The sequence below is a fragment of the Tubulanus polymorphus genome, chromosome 3 (genome assembly GCF_964204645.1).
Source record: "Tubulanus polymorphus chromosome 3, tnTubPoly1.2, whole genome shotgun sequence".
Taxonomy (NCBI): domain Eukaryota; kingdom Metazoa; phylum Nemertea; class Palaeonemertea; order Tubulaniformes; family Tubulanidae; genus Tubulanus; species Tubulanus polymorphus.
In genome coordinates, this window is record NC_134027.1 from 8185414 (window position 1) to 8209416 (window position 24003).

At 39.7% G+C, this 24003-nt stretch overlaps 1 protein-coding gene across 1 annotated transcript in view; it reads left to right on the plus strand.

Annotated features, from left to right (window-relative positions):
- Positions 1-577: 577 nt before the first annotated feature.
- The window catches only part of LOC141901301 (uncharacterized), a 29071-nt gene continuing 5645 nt past the window's right edge, over positions 578-24003 (plus strand). Inside the window, exons 1-3 of the mRNA XM_074788456.1 lie at positions 578-658; positions 21862-21937; positions 23688-23824. Of these exons, the coding sequence (XP_074644557.1) occupies positions 578-658; positions 21862-21937; positions 23688-23824 (294 nt within the window). The remainder of the gene's footprint in view (positions 659-21861; positions 21938-23687; positions 23825-24003) is intronic.

Here is a 24003-nt window from a genome sequence, read left to right on the forward strand (position 1 = left end):
GAGTAGAGAGAGATATCATTCCGGGACAAACGCCGACGGGTACGACTGTTCTTTCTCGCCGAGAATCCGAGAGTCATGGGGTATATATATATATACACACGTGAAGGAAATTTCCGTGCAGCCGTGCTCTTGATTCCGTAATGCAATTAATACTGATTTATGTCAAGTACGTTGATTCTCTCGTCGATTCCGGAGAAGTTATACAACATTTCAGCGGCGCTTGTTTTTGCATATAAACGATCGTATCAAGACTTCTTCTGTCGTTCGTTCCGTTGTTGTAGTAGATTGGGAACGAAAATAACGATGAATAATTCTAAGTGGCAGGTTGCATCAGCTCGTTAATAACGGAGACACTTTATGGCCCTCTTACGCAACTATCGCGCCGACGATAAAACCGTCCCCCAGTCTTAGAGATTATTGGTCGTAGTCGGTAGAGAATGGGCCGGGACGGGTGTATCGCGAAGCGACGACCGATTCGGAAGATGATTCAACTATAGAACAGTTTAGAGAGGATTGTGATTCACGCTCGGGGATACTGTGTGACTACTACGGCGGCGGCGTATCGCGTGAGGAGACGATGGCTACTGCTACCGCGCCTGCTGATATCGCGATGGTTTGTGGATACGATGATGAGGAAATCGAATCAGAAAGTCGCCAGGTATGCAGTAGTAATAAAACCACTAGATCTCTCTAAATCTTTTCGGTGTCACATAGCAGGGGTGGATCTATGGTCAACGGAGAGGGGGTGTCCAATTATGAATTTAGGGCATTTTCAGGGCGTACGCAATAATTTTTAACGGTAAAAACAGCTAATTGCCTCTAGAAAATGTTGATATTTTTTTTTAGTGGTTCAAAGTTGAATTTGACTTTTCTTTCGAAAATATTCAGTCCGGAATCTTCGGGATAGATGCTTAAGGGGCCTCAAAATGCCCAGACCCCTAAGCAATACATATTCGACTGAATCTCTCTGAAATGGATTTTGAAATTTTAAAAAATACGCCCGGATTTCTTGAGTTTTTTGCAATTAAGTATCCGCACGCATGTAAATCAGCTGTGAATCATTATCGTCGGTGTAATGACAAGCCAACAATGGAACAGGTTCTTAATTCTACTGGTAACATGTGGCTGGTCGAACCACGACGACGACAGCTACGCCAATGTCACATGATGGCTGCTTTACAGTCATTACCGTTGAGGCTCCGTCGTAGAATAATAATAAATTCTCTTTGATATGTTCAATCAAGTTAATGTCGTGTTACTCCACACTCTTTCCTTCTCAGTTCTTGATGTATTTCCATTGAACTGATAGAATTTGCTGATTTCTGATATCAACAATCCCTTCCCTATCACTCTTTGAAAAAAAGGTTTCTTCTCCTTATAGGTCACAGTTGAATTTGAAAATGAATTCATTTTGATATTTAGAACCTGGGGTGCCTGCCTAGGGTCTCATTCAGGGAGGGGTGCACGCAGGGATTTTATCATATGATAAAAGGACATCCCGAAAAAGTAAACTCATTTTTGGAAATATGGATAAAGAAAGCTTAGGAACCTTTTTAGGTATCAGTCTAATGTATTTCATTTTGCGGTGAAATTTCTGGGCAACTTGACATTTTTAGGGGGGTGTGCACCCTCCCCTTGGATCTGTCTATGAAAACAGACCACTGATTTTGACTTCTATTTGAGATGAGTCTCTGGACCATATAGGCCGATGTCTATCTTGTTGTAGGTCCATAGACAGTAGATATCAGTTAATGTCGATTTGGCGTTTGCCTCAGATTCCGTATAGAGATATAATGGGTACCGTATAATGGACCTAGATATAATGGGTACCGTATAATGGACCTAGCGTATCATGCATCTCCATGCAGATTCGAGTGGTCAACCTCTTGCTATTGAATAGTTTTCCTTTTGACCTTTATCTTCGAGGAAATGTCACCGAGATCATGATGAAGGATTGAATTCTCTGAAAAATTCCAATATGGTTTCGTTCGAACAATGCATGAACAGCTATTTAGAAGAAGTCCAATACATAGCTCGAGGCGTGGTCTATGGGTTCGTGGTTTTATAGATGTAGTTGTTGGCCAGAGAGTTTTGACTCGGCTGCTGAAAAGCAAAAGTTGATAGTAAAAGTTTTCGTACTCTGTTTTCATACTCTGTTTTTGTACTCTGTTTTTGTACTCTGTTTTTGTACTCTGTTTTCATACTCGTTATGACGAGGTAATGTTCGTTGATCGTACATAACAAAAAATTATAGCATCACATTAATTTTGCCAGTAATGATCAGATCAAAGCAGCTGTATTATGTAATTAATGTCCCTCGTAAATTTGAGCATTTATTATGACTCATCCATGAAGGAATATAATGGCGGTGTGTATATAAGGTTTATACTCGGTACCAAACATTCAGCACAAGAAGACTTACTTGAAAGTTTATCGACACCTTGAAAAATAACACATTGCTTGATATTTTCGACATTGATTAATACATATAATATCAAGGATTGGTTAAAAGTTATTTTGAATTTGAATATATCAATAATTGAATTGAATTGACTGGCAACCAGTCTAGCCCCGATATAGTGATGGCGTGGTGCACATCCTCTCAAAAATAGTTATCAAATATAGAATAAGAGTTATGAAATATATTTGATTACATGATAAAATGTCAAAATTCATAATTTTAAATTTGAAACGCCAATATTGATGACGTAATACATATCAACTTAATGCAGAACCCCTTAAATAACGCATGCTAGGTATCATAGTATGTTATTGTGACGGTTTTTATGGCGTCAAAACAGAAGTTACGAACTAACGATGTTAAAACGCGTGAAATATGATGTAATCCTTTCATTAAAAAATGCACCGTTGTTAATTACTAATAACGAACGGCGATGTGATAGAAGCGCATTAACGATCAAAGCTACTGCGCGGGCGAAAGACGTAATCGAACGAGGGGGTGCGAGACAGGTGTGCTATGGCTGTGACAACAATAATTCTTTGATGTTGCAACTATCAAAGAGGCAACTAGTTGGCGCACGCTTGTTTCAGCTTAGGAAATATAATAATATAAAAATCTTTCATTAGACGAGGCATTGATTAGGTATAAACTAGCTAACAGGCATTAACGCTGGCCTGCTGACAATATAGCGCGCGTGCTTGTAAATTAATACCGAGCAGTTGAACCATGACAGCGTCGTGTAGAAAGATCTCAAATTTCTTTACATCCCGGCAATACCAGTGTGACAACATGGAAGTATGATCTACATACATATATGCATTATGATTGTCCCAGGAAACAGGATTCATTGGAATTCAATATGGAAGAAATTGTTTACCTGGTTCCTCATCAATACAGACTTGAGGCGTGATCACACAAGCACTTTTGGCCTGGGCCAAGTTAGCCCATATCTATTTGGGCCAGGCTGAATTTGGCACGACCAAGGCCAGGCCTGAACCAAAATTTTGTACAGGTCAAATTATTTCATGTGAATAGCAACTGGTTCCGGAAGTGACTCACTTCGCTTTGTTTAAGCATTGTTTAGTATGGAGTGAGTGGTTTACGCACTCTAATTAGGCACAGGCCAAATTTGACTCGGGCCTGATCCGTGCCAATATGGCCCGGGCCAAATCATCTCTGTATGATCGCGGCTTTGTTGTGCATACGATTGTTTTATCCCATGTAGGTGTACCTCAGGATTCTTTATTTCAAAAGAAAAGCACTGCGACTTCCACAAAACATTTCAGTCAGTCTAGGCACGTCGTGCATTAACTAGCTCATCATTTCGATCAAAGTCTATGAAAATGCAATCGCCTCAGACTGAGATGGATCGTCCTGTCATATTAAAACCAGAAAGCATTCCGCAGATCCTAAAAACAAATCGCTCGATCCTATATTCGACGATGAAAGCGAATTTCCTCGATCACCGCAGTCGACTCCTCTTTTATTTCGTCATTTATCTCATCGGCTTTAATCTAGTGCTATGTTTTCCTCTCATTGATTTCTCCTGACGGTGATTAGCCGGCGACGTTTCGTCACATTCGTCGCCTGTTTTATGGCGATTGCGTGAAAATTCTCGCGAATACGTCCCAGCAGTCGCTCGACGGAAATATACAAGATCTCGTATCCGTGTTCATTCATATTTTGTCGAGGCGTTAGCGACGAAATATGTAGAAATGCAAATGCGCCTCTCGAAAAATGACTTGAGATCAGGTTTAGTGAGAATGCGTTTCCAAAGAGATGTCGGAAATGAGAAAAACTTTTTGACGTATGAGAATGATTTGTTTTTCAATTAGATGTACATAATTTGTACTCAGTTTAGTTTGATTTGGCCCCGTACCTTTTTGGTATGGTCTTGTTTGGCACAAATATACTGGACCCAGTTCCACAGTTCTGAGTTAAGATTTAACTCTTGAGTTAAAACATTGAAAATGAATTGATTTTAACTCTCAGAGTTAACTTTAACTCACAACTGTGGAACCGGGCCCTGAATAATATGATCAACTGGCATTGAATTTGGGTCATGTTGATAACAATAGTAAACATTGATGAATGATTTTTGTGACATCGAAAAAAATCTGAGTTACATATAGAAACACGAGTTAGGACCGTAACAACTGTTGTTCTAGGAGTTTTTATGCAGGGTTTATGCTAATTGGCAGTTGTCTCGATTGAGATATTGCGTGTTAAGTCGCTTTAAGTCGTGTTGGGTTCTGTATATTCTCTTTCTCCGAGATGTGGCGTCGCTATATGACATTTAAGTATCCAGGGTCTCTTCGACGAGAGAACATCCGACTGACGTGTCGGCAATTCGAATTTCACGCCATGAAAACCTGTTTTTAATGCCATCTGATGAACTTAGCCTCAGCATCTGAAATTGATAAGCGCATTCGACGCGGTTGCCTCAAAAATGGCGTCGAGGTCGTGCCCTTTATTGATAATGCGCTCTCTATGAAAATGGTATTTGGAATTAAATTCCTGGTCTGGTCCGGTGGATTAGTGATCAGGTCGAAAACATGTAATTTTCTTTGTGTCGACGATGGAGGAGTAAGCGTATAGCTAATTGCTTGTTCGCCATTGTTTGACCATACATTGACTGGCGGCGGTTTTTCACCGATATTGTCACGACGTCCAAAAATAGCGGCCGCTTGATGCAATTATGGGCCGTACGGACGGACGCTGACCTTGGATCAGGTAGCGTGAGGTAATTGAACGAGAGTATCAGATGAGACGTGTCGAGCGAATAGACTTTCCCAGGCTTTCCCAGAAATAAAAGTCATATACTCACGAGGAGGGCAAAATCGGCATGATAAAAGTCATACTCACGAGGAGACGATTTGGCCCGGGGCAAATTGGCACGGATCAGGCCCTAGTCTAATTTGGTCTGTGCCTAATTCACATGTAAACTGCTCACTCGATAATAAGCAATGCTTAAACAAAGCGAAGTAAGACACTTCTGGAACCAGTTGCAATTCACATAATAATTTCACCCGTGCTTCCGACATTTTTGGTCATGCCCATTTGGTGCCCATGCAAAAATTTTGTCCGGGCCTAATTTGGCACAGGCCAAAAATGCTCATGTGATCATGGCTAAAGATACTAAAACATAGCCTACAGCTAGGAAGGTTTTGCACAATATTCAGATGAATAAAATACATTTAGCGGGCTTATGATTACGGATGGTTTTAGACTGACTGTCACCGAGTCCAAGGTCGTAATGATGACGCCGTTGTCGACTGTGTTTTATTCATCCCGGTGGATTTCGATTTCATACTACTGATAATAGAATAGAAGCGCTGCTTCAGTTGATGGTAGCGATACTTTGCGACTGCCTACTAATCCCATATTGTCAGCTAGATGACGATATTGAACTTGTTGACTGCATTATAAACATTCTGCCTTTCCATGTCCATTATGTCCATAGTTTACTATCCATGCTGTGCAATATTGACACGTTTGGTCATCAAATATTTATGCCTTTCGCTGAAAATGTGGCGGCCATTTGGTGTGCGAATGAGTGAAATATGTCATGATCATCAAAATATCGCCTTCATTAGCTGAAAAGGATTTAGTAAAAGCATTTAGTACTGGACATTCATGATGGAAGTTATCAACATTGATGCGTGTGCTACTTTTCAAATGATGGCATGAATCCGTTTAAGGTAAAGCATTATTGAATTCAAGGATGGAATTACTTACCTATAGGAGTGTATTATCACTTTCTTCACTTTGATAATGGTGTACTTGGAAACTATTTACATATGGGAACATTTTAGCCATGTTTATACTTTATTCAAAGCAGCGTGTGATACGTTTAGTTGATGCTCGGGCCTTACAAAGCTTCTTATCCATCTAAAAGGGAGCGCCTACCATATAATTCTTTGTGGATGTTTTACGGGCATCGCACTAATCATAATCATATTCAAGGGTTTTCATGAGAAGCTTTTTGGGAAAAAGAGCAGTCAGATTAGTATTAGTATGACATACTGTTGAAAATCAATTAAAACGGCTATTGGCTTGACATGAGAAAGATCCTAAGCGGTATGTAGCAAAATACAAAAAAGGGTTTATTTGTCTAGATACACAGAAAGGACGTCGAACTATAAATATAGCTGCAAAGCAGCGATAACGGGTTTTCTGCCTTGTTGGTTTAAATGCTGCACATAAATCAGTAGACAGAAGACGGTTATCTAGTAGGAGCACCACCTAGAGACCAATACTTATATTAGATATGGAGATCAATACAGCGGAACCTCGTTGATACAAATCTTGTGGGCAAAAATGAAATTGTATAATATGGGTTTCGTACTATCCAAATCTGGATTGATTTGCATATGTTAGCTGGGACGTGCTGGAAATCATTGTGACGAACGGGTTTCATCTTTAACAGAAAAATATGTGTTTCAAAGTACTAAGGTTTATTCGTCTAGATACACAGTCGAAGGACACCGAACAATAATAACGAAAAGAAAACATGGCTTGCTGAAAAAAGTACGAACATGGCAGATGAAGGCTGTTATCCGTGCTGTTGGCATTTGTAGTAATGAGTTTAATCAAGTGGATGAATATCTGTAGATTTCATGCTGTTTATCGACTGTATTCGCGATTCGACGCAAAACTTTAATTTGCCATAATTGCGGAGCGTAATTCATATTTCCGCGCGATGTTTGTGGCTGTAATGGAATCAATATCTAAATCAACAAAATTTACCATCAGATATTTATGACTGACGAAACTACCTCTCTGCAAGTTCAGTTTGGGGGGGGGGGTGCAACATTGGACACACTAGACCTATGCCGACTTGTCCTTTGACAGTAACAGTTGAAATACCGCGAAGTGTAGAAAGTTCTTTCCAGGACATTGGCTGAACCCACATAACCACAGCTTAATATGAGCGATTCCCTGAAAGTGGCTGCTCGTTGAAATAGAAAATTTATAAAGACTACGTGAAAGCATTATCAAATATAACAGTGAATGAGAAGTATCACTATTAAACCATCAACATAGAAGCCGCATAAAAGCCTGGAACAACTGTTCACACGGCTGACAAATGGGCACTGGCCAAATTTGGCCTGACCAAAAATGTCCACCCAGGCCTGAGCTAAATTTTGGCACTGGTCAAATTATAGCGTATGAATTGCGACTGGTTCTGAAAGTGTTCCCACTTTTTTTAGGCATTGTTTAGTATCAAGTGAATGGTTAACATGTGAATTAATTAGGCACGCGGAAAATTTGGGCCAAATCGTCTCCGTGTGATAGCGGCTGTAAACTAGTTGATACGTCCACGAGTAAACCAATGGTAGTTGCTGATTTTTCTTTACACCAGACCATAATAAATCATCGTTGAATGTCGTATAGATCATTTTAGCTCGATGGCAATGACAGTCGTCGTTTGGTTTTTGACCCCTGGAATATTGACAATATCAGCAAACAACACACCCGAAGTCGTCTGCTCGTCATCCATCACATTATCTGTTCTGCTGTGAGTATCTTACAGATTGGCCGGGGACCTTTATACCCGTGAAAGCCATCAATTTAGATGCTATATACGATTCTATTGATGAGGAAGACATCACGCAGCGAGATTGGTGAAACGACTTTCAAGGTTTTCTCATCTGAATCCAAAACTCAGTTATCCAACTTAAGATTCATCGCATTTTTCTTAGGAAATGAGAAAATTTTTGGACATATGAGAATGATTCGTTGTCAATTTGCTGTAATACTAGTGACACGCAGTCTCTTTCCTGATGCTGTAAATAAAAGATGGCCCTTCCCTACATGAATTAAAAGATGACAATTATGAAGACGATCTCTAAAGAAAAGTTATCGAGCCACAAGTTCTGCGCTCATCTGAATCCGAGGCGCTGTCATCGGAAACCAAGTCATCAGTTGTTGGAACTGACTCAGCACGACGGTAAGATGACGAGGGTGGAAAGGATACCGGTGCCATCATCGTCGATGGTGAATAGTTCAGCGAAATAATTTGACAACGACAACTACCACCGTTACCTCTCCGGGAATAAATTAGATTTGAATACATCTGGGTTGTGATTTGATGACTGGAACCGACTAGTGGAAACTGCGTGCGTACCGCCGGACGAGATACTGTCTCCATCTCTGATTCAGCTTTCTAAAGAAATCAAGTCATTTTCTGATGATTCACGTCGGGAGAGAGAGAGTTTTTTTCGTCGTTCGCCACACGTTCCGTAATTGGTCACGCACCAGACGCTATGGGCGCACGGGCGCCTCAGTGTTTTACGATTATGAAATCGAGTTTCTCAGATATCGCGCGCACGAGTTCTGTTGAGTTCCGCGTCGTCGTACTAATCTTTCAAATGCGTTCTAATATCCATTTACCTGCACAATCCGACAGCCGTTAAATTGAGTTCGTTAGCTTGACTCGGTGAGTTTTCTTTTTAGGGATCTCTTTAATAGACGAAGCAGCCGGGTTATTTAATATGTAAAATAATTGGGCTAGAATCAATGCGGCTTTTTATATATATACTTCAGTGCATTTTCGCAGTCGTAATGAATAACCTTCGTTTGAACTTCTGTCGGATTAAAGTCATAAACTTGAAAAGGAATTACGTAGTACAGAGCACACGGGAGCGTTTTCCTCAACAAGTTTTAAGGAAGAGACGATCGGATGAAGCGACTCCGGATCGACGTCAATCTCGCCGGGGCGAACGTTTCAATCCGTTCGATCTTACCCGGGGCCGGCAATTAAAGCTCTGACTTCATGAAGCGGCGGCGTTCGTCGTTGGTTTTCCCTCCGAGGCAAGAATACTTTAACTGATTGGATCTACTCACTTGTAAAATCTAATTTGTCCCGGAATCTGTCACTCACAATAGCGTACTGCTTCGTCATGTATGAATCTTGCTCTCAGGGGATGGCGACGTTTTTTCCATTGCTTTGAAAGTTTTAAAACGCTGCTATCATCATCATTGTAGAATTGGACACTGTAGTAATTGCAGTCCTGATTTTAAAGGACGAATAGTTTTGATCTTGAAATAGGAAATTTTCCCTCTTATTCATTTGATTGATTGATTATACTTATGATTTGTTCTGAATTTGGTGTCCCTTACAGACCCACTACGCCTGCTGGGAACGAAACGCGGGGTTTGATTCTGAAAGTGGAAAAGTACAGATATAGTTGGATGATTGGTCGAATTAACATAATTTTTCTATTCAAATCGAAGTGACTAATTTGAAATTTCGATTCCAGTTCGTTCGAACAATCGACTCACCTGCTTGAACTGACAAGCGACTAGTTGGGGCAGTTCTAAGGCTTTCAGTTGTAAGTCAACTAGAAGCACGAAATGGTCCCATCACCAGGGAACAACATGATCGTCTTGTCAGAATTTTTCAAAATTCAGTCCCAGGATTTCTTAAAAATCTATGACATCGCATTAAAAATATATTGACAAAATGCACAGTATGAATATGGTGCATGGTATTAATATGGTGCATTGTATTAATATGGTGCATGGTATGAATATTGTGCATGGTATTAATATGGTGCATGGTATTAATATGGTGCATGGTATTAATATGGTGCATGGTATTAATATGGTGCATGGTATTAATATGGTGCATGGTATAAATATGGTGCACGATATGAATGAAAAATGTTGCATGTCTAGCGATCGGGAACCGGCATTTTGATTGACTGGTTTCCAGATGATTGAAGGACCGGTTTCTCTGGGGTAGATGTCTGTCGTATTGATCGTCATTAATGAATGGATGATACGATCTCTTTGATCGTAGGCTGACCGATTGTTCGAGAGACTCGCATCGTCGTTCGTCGTCGTCGTCGTTGGATTTCGATCGCGAGCAAGATTGGCGTTGCGGCGACTGACCGACGGAGTCGGCGGATACCCGGCGTAAAACGAAAACAAACAGATCTCGGGCCAAAATCGCGCCGTGTTCGGAGTTTAACGCAAACTAATCAAAACATCTTAACGCGATTGGTATTGGGGTTTCGATCGAAGCCAGGGAGAAAATTTGATTGATGGCTGGAGATTTGATGATATTTGTAGATTGTATACGGAATCGAACGCGCGATATATGATCAATATATGGGAGAAACTAATTCGGCGATACTCTCCGGCTGTAAATCCTCGGGAATTGGGTAGTGATGTTTTTTTTCGTAAAAATACCACTGTGAAAACTGCTGGCTTTTTTTGATTCGCGAATCTTGTATGTATGAACCGCTTATGGCACTGGGTACAGGGGCAGATCGTGGTGCACCCCAAAAATACCCCGAAAGAAAGCCTAACTGATTCTTGGAAATACAAAGAACGTAAGCTTATGAATTTAATCTTTTTAGATACCTTATCAGTTTGATATTTTTCATTTTCCCGTAAAATTTCTGGGCAACTTGCCATCTTTAGGGGGGGGGGGTGGTGAGATGATGTTTATGCCTGGAAGTGACACAACTATTCACCCCAGATCTACCTAGAGGAGCTGTACATGTCTCGATTAGACATTAGTGCGCGTCAACATTGAGATAATGGTGTTTGACAGTAATTTTCAGTCTGAATCAGCGTCGTAAATTGTTGAAATGGACAGTTTACTCAAATCAATAATGACTTATTACATCGGTTTTCGCTGAAAACCTTCGCGCCGACTTTTCGTGGCTATTCCTGAATAGACAAAAAATCAGGCTAATAGACTTTTTTCGGCCCGAGGCTTTCTCAGAAATGATGTCATCTCGCATGTCAGATAATTGTATAACTGATACTTCTGTCTGACATTTAGGTGACAACTTCATTAACCTAGGATATGAGTTGAAACTTTTTTTGTTCGGCATGGATGCTGGATACGTTACTGGGTATAATATTTACCGCGCTGCGAAAAAGAGATGATGATGATTTCCCTCCTGACATTTCATTATGACAGCTGCCACGAGGTATTACGTCAGTCAAATCGACGGTACATGGTATTAGCCGAGATGAGAGAGAGGATGGGCTACTTCATTTTCAAATCTACCATAGCGCTACCTGTTGTCGGTTACCGGTACTCAGATATTTGATTACCCCACAGTTACAGCAAGTAGAAAATTCGATTGAAATCAGAACCTCATAAAATATTTAAGTCCGTTTCAATTTCAGTAGCTGATGCACTTTCTTCAAAAACCTCTTCAAGATTCCCAATCTCTTCTTTACAACCACGTGCATTTTATTGGAACTGTCCTGTCTTCTCTTAAACTATGTATTATCTCGTCAAAAAATGGGAATTTCAGATATATGTATAATTGGAAGAAATCATATCCGCTTGATAAGTGTGAACTTGAGTACGACTTCATGGAAATACTGCCTGTAGTTGAAAATATATATTTGGCGACATTTGTTCCCTTTCAAGTACTTGTCGTAGACCGATATTTTCTTTGATCCATTTTATTGCGGAGCCCGTGAATCGTATGTGCCTTAAATAAGCCCGGTCTGGCCACCAGGTCAATCAGTGTTATTAACTCGCGGCTTGCCTTTTATTAACCGTACAAACAAGCGAGTGTGTATACTATATTATTAGTATTGGTGAGGTGTAAATGAGACCAGGTATTGTTCAGTCATACCGAGGATTGTTGTCAAAAAGGAATTCCGCTTTACCTGTCAGTAATTTATGGTTTACACATATGTAATATATATGTATATTGCATTTTGGTCAAGCGACAAACAGTAAAAACATGTCCAAAATTACATTATGCCCTCGATGAACTGCAAGGTTTAAGAGATAAAAATTTGGTGCAATTTCTGAATTAAGGAGCCCCTCCCCGAGTCTATGGCATTTTTAAGGTTGAATGTTACAAAACCCGATGGACTTGCCTGATGTGCCCTAAGTGACACATTTACCCAGCCTTTACGATGATGATACAGTCCTAAAATGTAGCCGGCAGTATAAAGAATATAATATCGCATATTTGCCGCATGTTGTTTTCATGGGAATGAAATGTCTTGGGAAAAACTAGACGTGTTTTTTGCCCTGTGATAATATCCATTAAATTGGTAAGCTATTACATGGGATGATAAGCCTTCTTTTGAAGTGATATAATCGCCAGCCCTTCCCATTGCCATAAAACTGTATAAATTACACTGTAATGTGCGCGCTATTATTTATGGGTAATTTCGGAGAATCTTGCATTAATAGTCGAGGTCTTTCTCTCTCTGGCTCTCCTGTGATTTATCGATGTATTTTATAGCGTTAAATCTGTTATGAATATTTGTACACCCACCGAATAACTCATTGTCTCGTGTTCTGAAAGCGCCTTCGTAGTTTTATTGGAAATTCTCATGTTTGAAGTTATAAAAATGTCCGATCTCTGATTATATTCGCTAACTGGGATCTAGGTTAGCGGTAAAAGGCACCTCTGTACAACTCCCATTCTTCAAATAAGGTAAAAATCAAGTAGATACAATCTTAAGCGGATCTCTACATTTGGGATCTAAAGCCACGATCGCACAAGCGTTCTTTTGGTCAGGCCAAATTTGGCCCGGAACAACTGTTCACACGGGCCAAATTGGTAGGGACCAGGGCCAAATCATCTCTGTGGTGTGATCGCGGCTTATGGTCGCGTCACGTTGATAACATAAGAGTTGGAATTTCTTTTCAAATGAACCGATGAAATAACGGTTATTCTAATTTGAATATGCACAAGTTGACGAATGAACCCAGCATCTACACTGCAATTAAACACACACATACAGAGTCAGAGACCTGTTTGCAGTAAATACTCGGTGAATGGAATAATTCTAGTCACATTCTCGTCGTATTCCGATCATGTCTCCTGAATGACGGACGAATTCATTGAATGTTAATAACGACTGTTCCTGTAGAATCTATCTACTCTCGTAATACTTTACATTCAGTTTCTCCATACGTGTCTATTACAAAAGTATTTGTCATTACAGTTTTCTTACGTTTAAGCGCGTTATTGATGATTAGATAATCTCATTTCCGACGTAAAATTACTTTTCAATTTGTCATTGAAGAAATGTGAATATCATTGTGTTAATCTATTTAGATTACGACTGAATACGTGAGAGTCTCGGATTCTTGGTATTTCTTAATGGTTACTATACCACTATTGCTTATGGCTGATTTCAATAGGTAAATTTTTCTCAACTCTTTGTTATTGGCTGAAGTATCTTCTTGAAGTGGTTTATGACTGTTCCGACAGAAATTTCGAGTTGATTCTTCGCGAGATGATGTCTTGGTTACTATTGACTTCTTACGGTTGCGTTTTGTGTGAGTTATCATCTTCCCCGTGGGTTACCGATTCTGAATCATACAAACACCATAATTAAACGTCCTCGTCATCGGGGAAACATCATTGAGTTAGCTGAAAATGCTGAGGCGAACGACGTCAACAGTTCAAGGTGAAAATGAATTTGTAAGGATTGGTCAAGCTTTTTTGATGCAGAAGTTCGAATCATTCCTAAGATCAAGGGTCAACTGTATATCAGGCAGTATGGTTCTCCCGACTAAGTTACACGGGGTCCCTATGACTCCTTGATTTTTTAAAAACTCCTTCAAAATGCTTGAAACTCCTTTAATTTGAGCAAAATGTCAAATATTCCTTTAACACACTCCTTCCATTTTGAGAAATAGGTAATTAGATCCTCCAGAAGTTGTACATTAGATTACGCCTAATTCGGTACAGTTGGAAGCGAGGTTTTTTTGTTACCCAATTAGGCGGTTATCGAATTAGAAACTGAGTTCAGTAGTGTCAAGGATAAAAAAATTGCTTACAAAACCACTGAATTAATAGTTTACCGAGATGAACAGTACCGTTTAATAAGGAGTCTATAGTAATTGGGGTATAAAAGTGATGCAGGCGCTTCTTTGAAATGTGAAATTTTTTTCTTTCAAACTCCTTGAAAACTACTTATATCCTGAAATGACAGATCTGTCGGGACCCTGTTACTCAAAAAGAGGGAGTTCTGTTACTGGCATAAAGGCATATATGTGCCCCTTTTAGCCAGACAGAATTTGATAAAAGAATGTTTGCATCTCTCGAATTAGCATGGCTATACCTCTACTAAATACCACCCTGAAACATCGCAGTCAAAGTCAATTGGGAATTATCAATCGAGTTTACAGTTGCCTTGACCAATTTTTATTACACTTCCTGTGTAAATCAAAACATAGCGCGACGACCGATTCCTGTCTAGTCGGGATGCTGCAATTTTGGCTGATAACTCCGTTCTTCTGTGGCTTATGCGGTTATCAACGTTCAGCATTAATTGTTGATAATTAACTTATATATACATTTATATCACAGAATTGTACCGGGATGAACTTCAGCGTGAAAACTGAAACAAAAACAAAACGCAACCCCAGAATTTCTTCTTTTATTTATCGGCATTAGCACTCTGATATCAAAACCACTATAAAATCATGCATTTGATTGCTATTGATTTATGAATGATGAGGTTTTCGGTTTGGAATATATTTTTAGGTCAATCTTATCCTTGCTATTATGTTTTGTATATCTTAGTTTCATAATATCATAGAACAGTGATGCTGTTCAACACCTGTTAAACTCTGGTTATCATAACAAATCTGACAGGATTTTCATTCTTTCACCTTGCTTTTAGTTATTTAATTTAGATCAGCCACCGTGAAAATGTTCTTAAATATGATATTCGGGCTTCTCACTTGTACCGTACTGGAGCCAGTTGCTCAAAAGTTGGTTAGAGAAAACCGGCGAATAGAAACCATAGTAACAATGCAATTTCAATTATCACTATCAACTATCCACTGGTTAGCAGCTGTAGCCAACTTTTGAGCAATTGACCCCTGCTTGACAAGGCATTTTTGGTCGTCTCCCCCACCTGTTACATAAAGAAGAGCAAGTTTAAGGAAATTTCATTTTCTGCCGATCAGCAAGCTGACAGGAGGCTGGGCCGTCGGGCGACAATAAGCCGATGCATTCTCCCTTGAAAACAACGTTTGATCCGGACGATAATTGCATTTTATTGGATTGATACGGGAAAACACTAGCGTCTAATTAACCCGAGTCGTACGCGAGATAATCTCGATATCGGTTACAGTTGAATTAATTCCTAGCGAGGGTGCCGCAGAAAGTCTGTTTGATCTAGCCCTGCAGGAAACCGCGATTCTACGATATACACCCCAGCAGCAGCAGCAGCAGCGGGTGAGAGACTGCTATCGCCGTCGTACTGAGAGACTGATATTATTATTGTCATGCCTCAATATTGTCTCATCCGATACACTGCGGGCGGCGCGGGCGCCTTTGATGTTTCGCAAACGTAACCTCATAATTGTATTACTGCGGCGAAATCGGCATTCGTTCTCGCCGGATTTCAGTTGAATCCCGTCGCAAATGACTAAAACTCCCGCGGGACGTGATCCCGTCATCGCCGGGGCCCTCGTATAATACCGCGTAGTCGCGACCGCCGCTGATCACGTTTAACAATTTTGACAGTTTCAATGCGACATCAAAGGAATCGGTTGATAGACACCGACGTGCGACGCCGTAGCTATATAATCAGTTCGTAATGTCGAAAACTTGCCTCAAATGGAAAGTATCGTCGCCCGGGAGTGCTTCCGAGCGTGATTGGCTACGTCGAAACGTCACTTACCGGCTAGCGCGGATCGAGGTTAAACCGCATTTACGCGATGCGTCCGCCCGGAAAGCTGGAATTATCTCGGAAATGGATTTTGCGGCCTCGTTCGGCGGGATGATTGGGTGAGGTTGACTGTAATGAAGTGACAGCGAGCAAACACACGTGTTGCCGGTGAATTGCAAGAATGTCGATTTGATGTGTGTTTTATTGAAAGAGATGTTTGAATAGTGAAATCGCTGTAAAACGAATGTGAGAAATTTCTGCAAAAACATCACTTATGTTTATCAAGAAAACTGACTTGAAAGTTTATCGATGCCTTGAAAAATAACATCTATATTGCTTGATATTGTCGACAGTAAATGATGTACTATGATTTTAATGATATCAGGGTTTTGTGGGATTTGAATATATGGATCGATAATGAAATAAGCATTACGAAATAGATTTGATTATAAGTTAAACGCCGAAATTCACAATTATGTTTTGTTATTTTGAAACGCCAATATTGATGACGCAGTGCATATCGACTGATACAGAACCCCTTAGATAACGTGTAAGATATCAATGTAGATGAACATTATTATAATGGTTTTCATGGCGTCAAAAAAGACATTTCACGTGAATAATCAAGATATTCGTAACCTTTTAAGGCATTTTTTCATTTTCATTTACGAGTGTTTTACTTTGATGAATCACGCAGTTTTTGCCACTTTGCCCTCACTGACTAGAAGTTTCTTTGCGAGATCGATTACTCAGTAGAATTATTTATTTGGAAGAGACCGGGAACAAACAACTTGCCGGCCTCTTGTTCAGCCACCCACTCACTCACCTGCGTCGATTTAAGATGTGATAGATCACGATATTAATCAGCGAGGTTAGCGCCTTGCTACTAAAACGACTGCTTTGATCCACCGACCCGAAAGCAACCGATGGTTTTTACGCAGCAGTCTCGTCTCTCGTTTTACCAAGAATTTCGCGGGGCACCGGGTGTCAGTTTTAGCACCGTTTGACCCGCCGTTAAAACCGCCACCGTCTTAAATCATGATGTTCTAAACCCGAGATCACCGATTACGGCTTCTCGGAAAAAAAGCGCCGACCTACCGAACGCCTTTCTACCAAAACAGACCCAGCGTGAGCGAATATTTTACCTAAGCCATGCTTCAGATCATCGATCGAGCCTGCTGTGCGGGAAAATATTTACAGGTACATGAGAGGTTCCCGATCAAAGCGTAAAGCCGTCGTAAGAACGTATGTTCAATTCCGCGTTGATCAAAGATAAGAATGTCTGACTCTTTCTATACGAGAATTCATCAGTAAGTCAACATTGTGTAAAGGAGTGTTTGCTTTAAAGTGTTCGTTTTTGGTATTCTGAAAAAGGAGAACTTTTATCTGAGGAAAGGAAATTCATATTTATCATCATCATAATGATCATCAGATTTTCCGTAGAGCCATAGTTGTAAAATTGTCAAAGTCAAGATAGTTGTCTAGCTAGTTACATTATTTTGGTTTTTACTAAATATTCAGATAAACTATTTACCTGTAGCCTGTTATTGAAATATTAGTTATTTCGTTTTCTGAGAAATCTTGCCTAGTCCAAATATCTACCCACGTACATCTAGTTACAATCTTTCAGTTCAATTGTTTGTTTAAAAATGTGGTATATGTGTGCATCTGTTCGGTAAGTATGGATCTTCTTTGCCTTAACTGGAGTCGAAATTCATTCAATTGTGGGTGGGGTCTAGTGAAAATCTGAGAAATTCTGAAAATTATGCAGATGTTTGGCCATTTTTAAAATGTATTTTACTTTATGGGTGGGTGGATTGATCCGCAGATGGTTTGCATTGAAACAACCTTTCTGGGTGTTAGAGAGCGCGCATAGTTTGTGCGATATTTATTAGATCGCCACCACTTTCTGATAGCACACGGTTTTAATGGCTTGCATATTGTGGTTCTCCGAATGATACAGGTATATCCCTGACCTGGTGAAGAGCGCCTGCGAACCATTGATTCATGTTAACCACAGCAAAACACTCCGATCTCTAAACCTCCTCCTCCTACTCACGAGAAACAAGGAATAGAAACTTCAATAGATCGTATATACGCGTTCTACCTTCACTTGGATTTTATGCATTCGTGTTAAGTTTTGGAATTTCTTCGCAAAGTTTCTATTTATCTGTTCGAATGGATTTTTTCAAATGGAGACCGTCGTTAATCATCGACAAGGAATAGTTCTTGTAGAAAAATATTCGGAAAGACTTTTTGTTGGATTCTGATATCGGTAGGTATCATGGTAATCTGACTGGTGTGGATGAATTCAAGTAGAGCAGGGCTGGACTGTATTTTGAATGAATGAATAGCAATTTTCATGAAGTCTGGCCCAAATTATTGCTTAAGGATATGAAAATCAGGGACAGATTCAAGGGGAGGGTGCAGGGGATACGTACCCCCTCCTAAAAATGTCAAGTTGCTGAGAATGTTATATATTAAACTGATACAGGAACTAGTTTTGGATTAGGAAGTTTTTCTCCGTATTTCTAAAAATGAATTTATTTTTTTTCGATTAACTTTCTGTGAGGAGCCCTTTTAATTTTATGAAATGCTCTTTTGTCAGACCCTAGATCCGTCTCTGTATATAATGTCAATGTTTTCAATAATGAATCAATCTCTGTCAAAATTATGCGAGGAGGGAGCATCGATGCCCCGTAAACTTAGATTATTTTGAATTGGGAGTAGACCTGTCGTCAATGTCTTGCCAGTTCACTCGCTGCTTTCGAAGTTAGATGTAATCAGAATATTACACATTATGATCAAATATTGATGAGTTATTTATGGCCTCCAAACCTACTTAATGTAGTTATGTGACGTTTGTTGGATCCACCATGTTTACCTCATCAATTGTTTACTGGATCTAGGAGCGCGCACGATGGTGATGAGTCAATTCTTTAATCAACGCTGGACTCAACTACGTCATCCCTCAGAGGAGCTGTATGTGCTCCGAATGATCATATCGTAGCCTTTGATGTATTGGAATTCATTCTAGTTTTATTCAGAATTATATTATTTAATGATGCTAGTCTGGATGATGCCAATGGGTCTAGAAAGCTTTTTGATATATGAGGAAGTAATGAAAGATTTATCCCTTGAAGTCGCCAATTACAGATACAATACCACTTTTATCCAGGTTTGTACATCTGTATCCTCCACAACAGGTTTTAGAGGGGCGACCACTTCTTTCACTTTTTCATCCACCCCTCTGAAAATCAGCCTCCCCTTTACAAAATATCCACTGTCCCTACCAGAAATAAAAGATTACACTGAAATCGAGCTTTAATTTTCTGTGTTTTTTGGTGGTTGAAAGCCTTGCTACCTCAGCATGTCATACACTTAACAATGAATGCAGCCCTTAAGGAATTCCAGCATATGGAGAAGATTTGTACATAGTCTAGATGAATTTGTGAAGAATATTCATTGTTTTTGGCCTAGCGTTTCGATTGATGTGGAGCTGATACATTGTATCCGTCGAGTAAAGAGTTTGTTTGACTCTAGAAAGTGTTTTAAGAGATAGACTACGGCCGAGCTGCTGATAATTCTGTCGCTTTCATTCATTTATCAGTATTTTTTCTTCTCGATGTTTTTGAGTGATTGATAGGCGAGATTTCGATGAAGACATTACCTGGCTGGCTGGCTGCTATGTGGTGATTTGAATCATTGATTTGTGTGGTTATTTTATTTGATAGCTCGCCACAGATGCTTACATCGCTGCATTCGATGTTATTTGGCTTTTCTTCAATTCTCAAATAACTTTATACACCACAACTAATTGTTTGTCAGTTGTATGTCAAAAGGTGGTTTGCTGGAGTCTGGAAATAGTCAGTAGTCAATACTGTGTGATGCTTTGCTATGATGATTATTGAAGATTAACATAAATCTGGTAATAACGTCACGGCGATGAAAGACTCATTATCGAAAAGAAGACCTACCTGATATGCTGACCATAGAGAGGATTACCAGTATATGTGTTGATTCAATAAACCTGCTTACGTAATGATGGAATACCACCCAACCTTAGAATTTAGATGGACAACACATTCTATTTTCCCATCAATTCTTGACCGCTGAGTTATATTGGCGATTTCAATTATTTTAGTTGGCGCAATCTGATCGGTCATATGCCTGCTTAATTACCTCGATATTCCATCTGTGAGTCATCCATCAAACTGGCGTGGTCATCTAATCATTGATCTGTTTGTTCAACTGCTGGAAGACATGTTACAGTGTATTCAATATTGACCATCAGTTTCTAATCAATTCCACTTCTGAATGTGACACAATAATTGATCATTTGACCTCAGGTAATATCGATACATACATACACATATATGAATACTATTGCCATGCACATCAGATTTCTATGTTAGAACCTCGTTAGCAATCATGTTTGTGATGTTTAGGTCGGATATTGATGAGACATTAACATATTTTGCATTATTTCAAGCTAGTATAAGATACTAAATATTATTGATGAAAGTAAGGTTGGGATTAACCTGGATGGTAAAAAGACTATGGGGTATCTGTTCGTTCTGATCCTTTGAACGAACACGATAAGTTTCATGATTGTGGCTGGTATCAAGTCAATTCGAGATGATGTCTTCTTGTTTCAATACATTTTCTGGACAGTTAGTCCATCCATGGTATGACCGATGAGGTTAAGCTTGGTCAGCCATGTGATCGTCGGATACAATCCCTCGTCTATCATATTGCGTGTAATAAACATAGAAATAGTACATACACACATTCGCGATATACGTAATGACGTTATTTGATTGAATTTCGATGAGGTCATTAAAGCGTTTCAGTCATTTCCTCTTTGAGAGATCGATGAGAGAAATTCTTCGCCTCCACTTCGATGGCGGTATTGTGTTGCGATTAGCGAAAGATTGTGTATTGTGATTCATGAGATGAGAGCCAGGTATGCGGCGGCAGCAGCAGCAGCAGCAGCAGGTTTCTTCATTCGTTCGTTCGGTTTCAGAATATTCATCAATAATCTCCGCCCGCAGTTCGATATGCAACCTTACCGTTCCCCGTTTTGCACCACTGCCGCCGCGTGTTACTCTCAAATGCTCGCCGACTACACCGTTGCACCTTGCTTCCGACTCTTGTTAACAAGCTCCGTTATGGTTGTTGAGAATTCCCGACGTCAGAGCGTTTCTACCGCCGCGCCGACACCGACAAAGAAAATATTGTCAGCGTTTACCTGAAAAATTGCCTACGTAGATATTTTGATGGGGGATTCGGAGGGTAGTAAAAAGCGCTTGGAGCTTGTATCATACACGCGTTTGAAGTCACGGTCACTGAAGCCGATGGGGTTATCGAGGACTCGAGGCATCAGCCTCGATGTGCTGTAATGTATTATCATCGTTATACCCGGTGATGTTGGCAAGTAGGTAACCAACCATCATTTTGAGAGCGCTGAAGCACTTTCAACGATAATGTAGTGTAACTCGAGGTTCTATTATTTCTTGTTCTATAGAAAAAGAAATACTTTTTTGCGTTGACATTTTCTTCTCGCTGCGAGAATCAAACGCAGGATGATCTTGTACGTTATGGTACACTGTGAGTTTTGGACAATAGCAAGCTAAAACATATCACGTTTTATACAGTGTGAGAAATTAACCTGTATGGTGGTTTATTGTAAGGGGTCGATTGATCATTAAAAAAAGTCTTGTTATTGTCACTTATCATAACGCGTTTTCTATCTTGTGTCTTTACAGGAATTTTCATTCTGTCTAACTCGTGGAGATCACTGTATTGACAAGCTGGCTGATGAAGAGAAGATACCACTGAAGGGTAAGTTACCTGATTCCACGTAGCTCGACTTACATTTCGACGAGCAAGAGCCTGAAAATACGGTTCTTATTCCGTGTAGCAGTTGTTAGAGACAGTTATTTTTTTCATTCTTGCCAGATCATTTCATCTAGGGGGCTAGATCAGTGGCGTCAAAAGTAATCAGTGATTAGCATTTTAGACATTTGACCAGTGATGGTCTTTCATCAATTATTGTAGCTGGTATAGTTTCAATTGTTTTCTTCTGAAAATTTGTCTATAACATTTTCAGTTCATGTTTTTTAAAGGGTATTATTGTTGATCTAAATTCATCCGCCCCTTTTGGTTATTGTTGATCTGAATTCATCCGCCCCTTTCGGTTATTCGAGTCATTCCTTCAAGTCATTTTCATGATACTTTTATCATCTGTGTATCAGTCGATGCACAGCCACAACTGCTGCGCCCCAGTTTCCTATATCCGATCATATGGTATAGCGAAGAATCATAACGGCAGATTGGTTATTTTATTTCCGACAAGTGGTAATATGAATATCAGATCATTTTCAGGTGGTAGTGATATCCCACATGCATCTGTAAAAATATTAATAATTTCATCCTTTCAAACGCCAACTGCGAGTTGTTAATTCTTGTAAGCTGATCCACCAGTTAACAGCACTTCTTTGTCGGAAAACCTTCAATCCTTGTCTTTCCAATGAAAGTCGTCCACTAAAATTAGACTTCTTCAAGAATTTTTACTGAGAGAATCAGAATTTTATCTCGAGTGAAGAATGATATTAGGCTTTCCAATCTGGAAAGGTTATGATATTGTCGTAATCAAATTTTCATATGAACACATCTTAATTCTGTATGAATTAGGCTTTACTGTGGGTAACTGTTCATTGATGTAGGTGGGGTTCCTGGTTGTGGTCTTGTCACATTCATAGCCGCGATCACACGGAGAAGATTTGGCCTAGGCCAAATTGGCACCGATCCGGCTCGGGCCAAATTTGGCCCGTGCTTAATTAGAGAGCACGTTCATACGCAAACCATTCACTCGATACTCAACAATACTCAAACAAAGCGAAGTGGATCATTTCCGGTGACAGTTGCAATTCAAATGCAATCATTTGCCTGGTGCTAGAATTAGGCTCGGGCCTGGTCCGACGTTTTTGGTCGGGTAGCGGCTTATATGCGAGGGAAAGTCGCTTTAACGCAAATATTACGGCTAATGAGATAAGCAGACAATTTCTGAATTATTCTGCGGAAGACATATACCTAGTAAGAGTTATATTGACATTGGACTTATGATTAGACTGAAAAATATCGATTATACCCTTACATTAATTGCTGTGCTGTGTAGAGCAATATGGCAGCAGTGGGATTCACATTAAGACGTGTTAGAAAGGTTTACTTCTGTAGGTTTTGACCCTCCAGGGGGGTAGCTTATATAATACCACCTGCCTGTCAATCAATCAACCTTCTACTATTGATCTGAAATCAATACTTATGATGCGTTTGTATTGCGAGAGTTTAGAAAGCCTACGAAGCCACTGAAATGCATCGATCGACTTGGATTCTGAATATATAAAGCAATATGAGATCTCCAGCTTTTAATTGATTTTATGAAGAAATTGTTAAGATATGATTTATGCTTGAAGCGCTAATTGCAAATAATGCATTTCAGTTTTATCCTAAATGTTTTTGGCGGGAATAGCTTACCAGAGCAAAGGAGGATAATGTCGAAAATGAAATGTTTCTTGTTTTTGTATTTCAGTGGTTCTGCCACCTCAGAAACTAAACAACACAACCAGAATACTTACTATAGACCACGAGTTTGAGAAAGATTTCGACAAAACGCCAATAGAATCCGAGACCGATAATACCAAAATTGGAGATAGTATAAATGTGGAGGTAAGTGGGTTAAGCATGAAATATATATTTCATAAGTTGCAGCTATGCCTGTGGATGCAAATGTGTAACCAGGCAATGCTCTACAAAAATATAATTACGTATTCGTCGATTCATAAGATGCTTATGACAGCATCACGAGAAGAAAGATCATGAATGAGTGAATTCAGATGACTGATAAG